Source organism: Condylura cristata, unplaced genomic scaffold (genome assembly GCF_000260355.1).
Source record: "Condylura cristata isolate star-nosed mole 26May11 unplaced genomic scaffold, ConCri1.0 scaffold00002, whole genome shotgun sequence".
NCBI lineage: Eukaryota > Metazoa > Chordata > Mammalia > Eulipotyphla > Talpidae > Condylura > Condylura cristata.
The window spans coordinates 7846093-7857435 of NW_004567103.1; the positions used below are offsets into that span (position 1 = coordinate 7846093).

At 39.6% G+C, this 11343-nt stretch overlaps 1 protein-coding gene across 8 annotated transcripts in view; it reads left to right on the plus strand.

The window, feature by feature from the left end:
- DOCK10 (dedicator of cytokinesis 10) overlaps positions 1 to 11343 on the plus strand; it is a 187203-nt gene that overhangs the window by 152031 nt on the left and 23829 nt on the right. For 5 of the 8 annotated variants that reach the window (XM_012727609.1, XM_012727583.1, XM_012727576.1 and 2 more), the window contains 9 exons: positions 126 to 250; positions 1762 to 1871; positions 3432 to 3569; positions 4298 to 4480; positions 5080 to 5190; positions 6656 to 6871; positions 8014 to 8071; positions 8401 to 8499; positions 10450 to 10556. In XM_012727609.1, coding sequence (XP_012583063.1) covers positions 126 to 250; positions 1762 to 1871; positions 3432 to 3569; positions 4298 to 4480; positions 5080 to 5190; positions 6656 to 6871; positions 8014 to 8071; positions 8401 to 8499; positions 10450 to 10556 — 1147 coding nt within the window. The remainder of the gene's footprint in view (positions 1 to 125; positions 251 to 1761; positions 1872 to 3431; positions 3570 to 4297; positions 4481 to 5079; positions 5191 to 6655; positions 6872 to 8013; positions 8072 to 8400; positions 8500 to 10449; positions 10557 to 11343) is intronic. The other 3 variants (XM_012727593.1, XM_012727598.1, XM_012727614.1) reach the window with 1 other exon arrangement.

Below are 11343 nucleotides of genomic sequence, written 5' to 3' on the forward strand. Positions count from 1 at the left end.
GAGGCCTCTAATAAATATTTTTAATAAAGTCTGTATTCAGATTTTTGGACTGAATCTAGAATAGGTATATAAACTTTTGACATCACATGCTTAGAACTTTAACCATGTTCTTCTTTGATTTTCAGGATGCACTCCACGTCCAGTCATGAAGGACACAAACAACACAGATCACAAACTTTACCTATAATTCGAACCAAAAATGCCCTTTCTAACCCCAAACTCTTACAGATGTTAGACAACACCGGGACCAGTAAGTAAATCACCTCTGGCCTACACCCCAGTTCTTGTATGACTAAATACATAAATCTTTTTTAAAAAAAAAACAGTAAGTAAATCAGAAACAACAGGAGGAAGTCAGTTTTCAGCTTTGTTCTGGATCCATGTGGCGCTTGACCGTGTTACAAGGTTTCAGAAACGTCACTGTGTCACTGAAACAAGGCTTTTCTGGCCCTAGGCCAGGAATGTTTCTTAAGAGGAGAGAATCACCAGGCAGTGAAGAACATGGAATGTCCTTGAAAGGAAGAAAAGGAGGGAGAGGACACTGTCTGGTCGCATAATGGGTTAAAGCCCAGCACTGCAGGCTGGCGGCAGCCCCTTTGGTGCTGGTTTGATCCCCTCCAGCCCCGGAGGTGACCCACATGGCGCAGCAGACCTCTCCTGACCCGCCCGCTGCTCCCCTCAGCAGAGTACTTTGTCGATCTGCCTGTTCTGCTCCCCACTCTGTGTCTGAGGAATCCTCTCATGGCCCCTGCACCTCTGGCCTGTACCCCAGTTCTGTATGCATAAATAAATAAATCTTTAAAAAAATTTTAAATGAAAAGGGGGCAGAGGCAAATCTCTGAGTATAGCATTGTGAGCACAGCTCTACTGGAAAGAGTGTGACATCTTGGATCCATTGACACCCCTTGTGTCCAGTGAGTCAGTGAGGAGAAAGGAGGGGTGCCCTATAGTATATCCATGTCTACTGGCAACAGTTTAAAGGCTGATGCCTTGACTGCGAATCTATTTAGGGCCTTTTTGCAGAAGCCCTGAAAGGACATTGTCCACTGAAGCCGCACATGTGGTCTGTCGGTCTAGAAGCATAAAACTTGAACCAGATTGGTTATTAGAGAAACATGGCTCTGTCAAGAGTGAATCCATGGATTAGAGGTAAAAATCAAAGGAAAACAGGCCACGCAAGTCCTTTGGAAACCCTGCAGCCAGGGTCAGGACAGGCCCCCACACTGTCTCAGCTCAAGCACAACACAGGCCACAGATTGGGTGATCTCACCAGAACATTTACTCCCCATTGTTTTGGAGCCAGGAGGGATTGAGATCAAGGAGTAGCAGAGCTTCTGCCCAGTGAAGGCCTCTTCCTGACCTGATGCGGTCTCCTCCATGCTGTGTCCCACGTGGCAGGGGGAGACCATCTCTGTCCTCTCTCTCTGGGGTCTCTTCTGTAAGGGCACTAATCCCACTCGGAAAGTGCTGGTTTCACTACCTTTCAGAGACCCCTCTTCCAAGTTTTATCACATGAGAGATTAATGCTTCAACATAAGAACTAGGGGGAACACAAGTAATGCAGCTTGTAGCACCCTTGAAAGACAACCTAGTGGTTTTGATTCAGCCAACATGGGAACTGAACAAAGAAGTACAGTGACAAATTATTCATCAAACAGCAGTAGATGCTGAATTTGTTGTGCTAGAAGGAAGTGTTTTATAAGCCATAAAGAATCATCAAGGCATTTCTGTGTTGTATAAGATCCACTGTGTGTTTTGTAGACAACGCCAGTGACAACTTTATGCAACAAGTGGACATTGAGGCCAACACTGCCACAGAGGTCTGCCTGACCATTCTAGACCTGCTCTCCCTCTTCACGCATATTCACCAGGTGAGTGGGGTCAGAATAATGTCTTCAATAGGAGCAGTAGGACATAGAACTGTCAGGTGAAGTCAGAATGTTTTAGGAAAATCATTAACCTGACACAGAAAGTGGAAGTAGAAAACATGTTGATGTGCCTTAGTGTAAGTGGAAAACATGTTAATGATGAGATTCAGATTTTCTCGAAAGTTCACTAAAGCTCCATTGTTACACACATGCGTATTTCACTATTGTGCAATAGTAGACATTCTTTATTCCTACTTTCTCCTATCCCACTGTCAGGTCAGCAGAGCCAAAGGAGAATGTGTCTCTGTCTTTTCCACCTCAAAGGTAGAGCTGAATGACAGGTAAATCCAACAGACTAATATTGAACACCCTTCTGTCTGCCCATTCACTACTTGTATACCTTTGGTGATATGATACTGCTACATACTATCAGAATGGATAGAACTAAAGACTGACCTGCCCAATTTTCAGCAAGGATATGTAGCAGTAAATTCTCACTGGATGATGGGGATGCAAAATAGTGCAAATGCTTTGGCTCATAGCATGGCAACGTAAACATCAAATGTTCATCTGTCATATGAACAGCTATTGCAATGTTAGGTATTTACTCAGAAGACAGAAAAGCATTTTTCTACACAAAGTTTTGAATGCTAATATTCATAGAGACTGTGTTTTTAATAACTGAAGACTAGAAACAAGTCAAATGTACTTCACCAGGTAAAGAGACTTTCTTAATGGTGCTAACTGCATGAAAAAGAATGCTTAAGGTTAGGCTCTGGGAGCTAAACCATCCAAAGGCATAGATATTGCATGATTCCCTTTATAGCTCATGTCATAAAATGCATACTAGAAACTATGTGAATTATACCTCAAGAAAGCTATTAAAATCATGAGCTCAACATAACAAACTTACAGGCATTAAGAATGGAACTAGAAAAGTCAGACCCATTAAAATAAGTCTACATAAAACATTGTGCTAATAGGAAGGAAGCCCTCCTTTTGGGTGAAATGCCAATATGGTGATAGAAAAAGTGAAAACCGTGTTTTAACTCTTTATTTCTTCATGGAAATGTCACTTAAATCTCACCCAGCTAGTAGGCTTTGTAACACCCATGAGAATGCCTGTCTGTGACCTGTCTCTTTCTGTCTCCAGTTCCATCCCACACACCATGCTTAGAGTTCTCTGTCAATTCCCAAATCCCCTTCCAACTCAGGTGGCTGGTATTAGCTGTTTCCCCCTCCTGAGACAACCCTCCAGGTCTGCCCAGGGTAGACTCCTTAAACTCAGGTGTGAACTCATCCAGTAGAGAGTCTTAACTAAGCACACCATCTAAATAATTCAGTCCTGAAGTAGCTACTTTCTGTCACATCATGTCTGTCTACTCTGTTTTCTTATGTAGTAGTTATTTTCTCAATCACTACAATATGCGTTTCATTCAGAACATAAAACTTATCTTCTTATTTAGCACTTTAGCACCCAGAATTGTGCCTACTACAGTAGCTTTTGAAAGAATACAAGGGTCCTTTAACTCATCCCAAATCCCTTTTATATTACATTTCCAGAGACAACTCCAGCAATCTGAGTGTCAAAACTCAATGATGAAAAGGGTGTTTGATACCTACATGCTCTTTTTCCAAGTCAATCAGTCAGCGACTGCTCTGAAGCACGTGTTTGCCTCCTTGAGACTGTTCATATGCAAGGTAAGTGTCCTCCAGGTTCCCCTAAAAGCTGTGTTAAGGGTGATAATAAACACATGCTGATCTTTGCATTTCTTGTTATAGAAGGAAGACTTGCATTATTTTGCTTGATTTAGTTTTATTAGACGTTGAGTAGATTATTTGATTTTATTAGACTCTAACTCTTGTCTTAAGTATTTGCAGCAGAAAGATAGCAAAATTCTGTGAAGCCCACTCATGGCATGTTAACATGGGTATTGCTGTGACCTTTGAGGGCACCTCCAAGAGATACCTGTAGATGAACGTGTTGGGTGAATAGAAGTACTTCAAAACTCTTGCTCAGCTTCTTCTTTCTGTCCTTCTGTGTTCATCCTTCTTTCTAGTTTTCTTTTTTCTCTATCTTGCTATCTTTATAACATCATTCTTCCTCCCTCCCTTCTTTCCTTTCTTTTTTCCTTCCTTCCTCCCTATTTAAAAAAAAAAAAACTCTTAGTTGTTTTAGGTTCTCATATCTGCTGATGCAAGAGAAATACACAAGGCAGAGAATGATTATTTCTAGAAAGAAAAAGAAATGCTAATAGACTTTAATGACATTAAATATTAAATATAAAATAAAGTTAACTTACAACTATAAGAAAAACATTAGATTGAAAAAAAAAGAAAGAAAATAGAATTGTTCTAGAGGATTTTAAAATATGAAAGGAGCCAAAGGGAAGAAGTTCCTCACTTCACCAGTGTATCCATTTCTGCAGTTCCCCTCAGCTTTCTTTCAAGGACCCGCTGACCTCTGTGGATCATTCTGCTATGAAGTCCTAAAATGCTGTAACCATAGGTCAAGGTCAACTCAGACGGAAGCATCAGCACTTCTATACTTTTTCATGAGGAAGAATTTTGAATATAACAAGCAGAAGTCAATTGTCCGATCCCACTTACAAGTAAGCACTGCCAGTTGGCATTAATGCTGTTGTGAAAACTATCCATTTGTCCCAGCATTGAAATAAGCCTACTGTCCCAAGGCCACCGTTCCCCACTGCTCCAACAGATTACTCTTAAAGAAAACCCATCACACTCCTGGTTCTGAGGAAGGGGCAACTGGACAGAGGATTTTAAAATATGAAAGGAGCCAAAGGGAAGAAGTTCCTCACTTCACCAGTGTATCCATTTCTGCAGTTCCCCTCAGCTTTCTTTCGAGTCCATGACTCTACTGGTAGTTTGAAATAGAAGTGGAACCACATGGAACATGTACCCCTGGAAGCCATGCAGGCCTGGAAGACCAAGTCCCCCAGATCGAAATTGCACACATTTTCTTCTTCAAGCTTCCCAAGATACCCACAGTCTTCTTGAAATACTTAAGATCTAGGAAATTCCCTAGGTCGCATGGCCTTCCTAAAATCAAATACAAAAAGACATTTCATTAGGCCTAGTAGGAGAAATAAATGATACTTTACCCAACTCCATGGATTTCTTTAAAACCTCTTTGAAACTGCTTTTAAATTACTTACTTTTGTTATTTCACTTTTCTTTTCTCTTCCAGCTCATCAAGGCTGTAAGCCAGTTAATAGCTGATGCTGGGATTGGAGGTTCTCGGTTTCAACATTCCCTGGCAATCACCAATAATTTTGCTAATGGAGACAAGCAAATGAAAGTAAGACATGCTTTGTGAGCTTTAAAAAAAAAAAAGTAGGAATAAGTGAAACCAGATTCTTTTTGTGAGACCTCAGAATCACAAAACACAAACTCTGTTTATATCAAAAACTTTTGATTATTGAAACTTTAACTGGGTACCTATATTGACTTTGATTGTTTGACTTAATAACTGGCTCTTATCCTTTCAGCATATAATCTGTTTAGTGGGATTTCTAAGATGTGTGGCTGAAGGACATAATAAGAAAACTTGCCACAAATATCCAGAAATTCAGTGATTTTCTCATTATCCCATTCTTGACCAACTTCATCTCATCTTTCTCGTAGCTCTTCCTGAAAACGTCTCTCTTAATCATTGTACTGGAAAGCCCATGAGCAAGCCTGGCTCCAGGCATGGCTAAACTTGGGGATTAAAATGTTTTCAGATTCCCTGCTCCTAGGGCCTCCATTTCTGTCTCCCTTTCAGTTCAATGTCACTCTTTGTTCACTTCATTCAAAAACAAGACCACCATGGGCTTACTCTCTCAGAAACTTAGAGGACACTGGTGGTTTTGTGAGTGGAAAAAGCACCTGTTCTGTAGGGAAATTAAGGTTCCAGAATGGAATCTCTCTGACCCGTCCTGTATCATATGCCTGACCCTAAGCCCATCACTGTGGGTCAGGCAGTCCAAGAATGAGGCAGATGCCTGAGACTGAAGCAGACACATTCAGGTCAAATGAACTAGGGCCAGAGAGGAGAGCTTCTCAGAGGACAATTGGGATATTATTACCAGAAGACAATGGGCTACAAAAAAAAAGGGGGGGGGTCTCTGATTCTTCTTTATAATATATTTTTTATTTTTATTATTTTGCCATAACATTGGTTTACACCATTGTTTGTGCATTAGAAATATAGAATTCTCCACATTGTCCACATCATAATCCATTGTGCTCCCTCATAGTCCACTGTCCCCCTTGTTCTTGCCACACCCCGCTCCTCTAACCCCACTCCACAGTCACCTCAGTTCTATATTCAGCTTTCTAGGGATACTTCTTACAGTGACTTTATCTGACTCTTTTCTGAGCTCTCTATATTCCACACATAAATGATACCATCTGACATTTGTCTCTCTTCTGATTTATTTCACTGAGCATAATCCCCTCCAGCTCTATCCAGGTTACTGCAAGTGGCAAGAGTTTGTCTTTTTGATAGCTGAGTAGTATTCCATTGTGTATGTGTACCACATCTGCCTGATTGACTCATCTGTATTTCGACATTTAAGCTGTATCCACAGCTTAGCTATTGATAACCACAGTATTTATAGTCACAATTATATACATAGAATGCATATATAAAGAGAGTAAATATTGATGAACAAGATGTAGAGCACACCAAGCTATGATGCGAAGCCAGAATTTATAGCATAGCTTGAAGTTAACTAATGAGCTCTAGACCGTTAATGACCCAGGCACTCTGTTTCCCAAAGAACAGCAATTTCCCAGCAGAGGTAAAAGATCTAACTAAACGAATACGGACTGTGTTGATGGCCACAGCCCAGATGAAGGAGCATGAAAAGGACCCAGAGATGCTGGTGGATCTACAGTACAGCCTGGCAAACTCCTACGCAAGCACCCCTGAGCTGCGGAGGACCTGGCTGGAAAGCATGGCCAAGATTCACGCTAGAAACGGAGACTTATCTGAGGTGATAGCAAGACTCTGTTATTCTCTACTGGCGTTGTTCTCTTTACCAGAAAGAATGGCTTTCATTTCTGTCTAGGATATAAAAAGTTACAGATTTTCCATAATGCAGATGGACCCAGTTATCTATTTTTTGCTTGAAATGTGCATGCAAAGACTCAAGGATGTCTGCTCCAGGTCAGTGGCATCAAATAAAGGCCATTGGGCACCTGCCTTCATAGGAACTGAATGTGAATAGTTGAGCCTGATGAGGTGGTTGTAAAGGTGCCAGCACTTAAAAGTGATACAAGTTAGTGGTCTGTGTTTAAAAAGCTGCAACTGGAGCTGAATGAGGAAATCATCTCAGTGAGTAAACTCAGGGAGAGTGGTCTATTCTCATTTACACCGGTGGGAACTGGTAATGGAAACGTTAACTCTGGAGAGACACACAGAGTGCAGCAGAGTGCGCGATGAGAAGGGTGTAAATCGGCAGGTACGCCTACGGTAAACACGGGGTGAATTTATATGCAACTATTCACATCGCCCATGTGACGCAGACACCAAATAGAGAAGCTTTGCTTTATTCTCAGAAGTACACGCCTTTGAGGAACAGAGCATGTGTCTAGCTTAGTCCTAAAACCTTCGAGGTAACAGAAGTTAAAGGGATGCCATTTTGGAGGGAGAAAAAGTAAGAAAGTAGTTTGCTTTTACTAATTATTTATATCTAGACACTAGAGTTCCAATGTCAACAAGAAGAGAATTATGTTTAAAGGCTAGTGGAGGGATGGATAGATGGATGGATGGATGATGGATGGGTGGATGGATGGATGGATGAATGGATGATAGCTAGATAGATGTATAGAAAGAGAAATGGAGAGATAGCTATCTTAGATACTAAGAAGATAATATATGGGAAAATTCTTCAGGTCAGCTAATTTACTCAACTGAAAACTACATCAAGAAAAAAACAAAAGTCTCCACATCTGCATTTTATCCTAGATTGTGACCTTGTGGGAAATCTGACTCTTAGTTTCAATGCTGTCATGACAAATAATTCTCTCATGCATTCTGACATGGAATACTGGCTCACGTGAAAGTCTAGTCTGACTAGATAAACATAAAACCATGGCATGCCGCCTGTAACTTTGAGTCCTCTTTGATCTACAGGCTGCGATGTGTTACATCCATATAGCTGCCCTCATCGCAGAATACCTGAAAAGAAAGGGTAAGATGGTCAAGTGAGGGGGAAGTTATGTAGTCAACATGTTGACTTCTGACGCAACGTTGATTTGTTAATTTTATATTCATTAATCTCTTGTTTTGTTACATAACATGAATTTTCAGATGTTTCTAATTATACTCTACTTTTAAATTTTAACTGTTCTTCATGTAATGTATTCATGTAATGTATCATTTTTATTTTCTATACAACACTATTCATTGGGTGGTCCACTTCTTAACTCAATATGAGAATGCTTTACTGGTTCATGATTTGTGGTTTCTTGCATTTGTATTAACACAAACATGTCCTAACCTCATCTTGCACTACCATAGGTTACTGGAAAGTGGAAAAGATTTGCACAGCACCCGTGCTTCTGGACGAGGGCCACCCCTGGGATAACAACCCATTACTAACAGCTCCGGGTAGAGGAAGTGAGTGGTCTAACTGAGCCCATTGCCCCAGCAATGGAAATTGCAGAGGAAATCCAGTTGTGCTTAAATTTAACTTCAATTAAAAAAATTTTATGCACTCCTAGGAACAAAATCTCTGTCCCACCTACATGACTTATGTTGCAAAGAACCAAAACCAAAGCACCTAGCATGCAGATACCCCATTTAATTTTTTTAAAGATTTATTTATTTGTGCATACAAGAACTTGGGTACAAGTGAGAGGTGTAGAAAGGAGCATTCACCAGAGAGAGTGGGAAGCCGAACAGGTGGATTGACTAAAATACACTGCTGAGGGGAGCAGTGGGTGGGGGAGGAGAGTCTGCTACGCCATGTGGGTCAGCTCCCTGGCTGGGGATGGAACTCGTGCTGCAGTGCCTGCAGTTAGCTTTATAGAGCTGAGAATAACCCTTTGAGCACCAAGGGTTACTGAAAAGTTTTCTGGTAGTAGAAATGCATCTTATCCAATGTTATTCTAAGTGGTGACTCCAGTTTGCTACCAGGTTGCATGCTAGTCTGTCCTTGGTATTTTATTCTTAAATTGATGACTAGTTTGGACTTGTGAAAGCAATCTATTATAATTTTAAAATGTAGTAAAAGGCCCTCCCTGGTGACGCTAGGGTTAAGGTGCAGCACTGCAAGCTGGCCGCAGTAACTTCAGTGCAATTTCAATCCCCGGCCCTGGAGGTGACCACATGGCGCGGCAGACCTCTCCTGACCCGCCCGCTGCTCCCCTCAGCAATGTACTTCATCAGTCTGCCTGTTCTGCTCCTAACTCTGTCTCTGGAGAATCCTCTCACCACCCCTGCACAAATAAATCTTTCAAAATAAATAAAATTTTGTAAAACTTTATTTAAATTAAGGGATGCAAAAGTAGAGGCATATAAATATTATATCTGTATTATATATATATATAACTCATAATCAATATATTTCAATCCAGTTAAAAATATGAACTGATTATAATGATTTATAACATAATAATTTACAGCGCTATTTTAATTAAAAATATTGCATCTTTAATGTCAAGTAAAGATTTTGTAACAATAGCCATAGTTAATGTACTACAGTTACAGTTAGTATTTGGAATTGAGTTACTATTTTAGGTAAAATATTTTCTATTCATGTTAGGTCTAATGATATTGAGGTGCATTTTGGAAACCTAATTGATTCATTCATACAAATATGTATGTATTTGGTAAAAACAGACATTTCAAGAAATTATGAACTAACGTATAAAGCACTGGCTTCATGAGAGGCACTTCATTAAATTCTGTACAAGAACCATTATCTCAATTAGTTACAAATAACAATCAGCTATTGTCTATCAGCTAGTTATATTATCACCTTCTGTTTATAGGTGAGAAGTTAATAGCCTGCCCCCCAGCTTGTGGTGGGCTTGTGTCAGGGCTGAAGTTCAAGGGCTGGTCTGTCATTACAGACTATTCCCAACCAATCATACTCCACCAGTCAGACCCTACTCCTCTGGGAACATGACCCAAGAAAATGTGAAATGTCTAGATAATGCAAAAATAGTGACTACATGAGTAACTTTCTCAAATACTAATGTTTTGGAGGTCTTTCAACAGTCTTTTGAAAGACACATTTATGTCTACAGTCTAACAAATGCAAGAGACAGGTCGAGAAGATTAATTACATGAGAACATTGTCTATAAATTATATTCTGTCCATAAAGCCATGCCAGTTCTTTATAGAAAATAGGCCACTTAAAAATGATACAAACACTATCAAAAGGGGAACACTGGTTATCTGACAGTGAACATTTATCAACAGTCATATTCTAACCATCTCATTGATTATATGAGCTTTACAAGATCATATGTGTGATCTCTTGTAAAGCCGTGAAGATAATTGGCATTATCTAATGTAAGCAAGTGTTGACTCAAATAATAATGATGCTTAATTCTCCCTAGGCATGTTCTCTATGGGCTGGCCAGCTTTTCTGAGCATTACACCAAATGTTAAAGAGGAAGGAGCAATGAAAGAAGACTCTGGAATGCAAGATACACCATACAATGAGGTTAGACCAGAATAATACCAATAATAGCCATGTAAAAAGATTCACTGAGTTATAACATTAAGCTAAGTCATTTTATTTTGACATAGGCAAAATGAGATGCAGGCTGAAATTAAGCTAAGATTAATAGATATTAGAATCTGTTGATAAAGCATAATTTTCAATGAAAATGTAAATCAGACTTCTGTAGGATGGACCCAAATACAATCAACTCTTTTATAAGCCTCTAGTCTTGGTCAAGATGGCAGATGCTGAAAATTTTGTGAGCTGATCACAGCTAATTTTTTAATTCATTAGTTTATTTGCAAACATATTTCAACCAAAAAAACTCACTAGAAACTTCAGTATGCATGAGTTATTTTCCACTTATAAGGACATTTATTTAGAATTAAAGAAATAGAGCTCCTCTAGACAAAAACTGTTTGTTTTTAAATCCTGATGTTAATATAGATTTTTAAAAATTTTTTAGTAGTTAATTTTTACATGTTTTGTGCATTTTTCCATCTCAGTTGCAATCCCCTTGGGTTTCCCATCACCAAATCATCCATGTGCCATCACCATAGTCCAGTGCATTTCCCTCCCTCCACTGTTCTTGATCCCATTCCCCACTCCACCTCCACAAAATGTCTCTGATATATAGCTTTTCATCATTATCATTATATTCTCACCTATTCCATTATATTCCTGCTATGAGAGAAACTATCTGGTATTTTTCCTTTTCTTTCTGGATTATTTCACTAAGCATGATCTTGTCCATCTCCATCCATGTTGCTGCAAAAGACATGTGTTT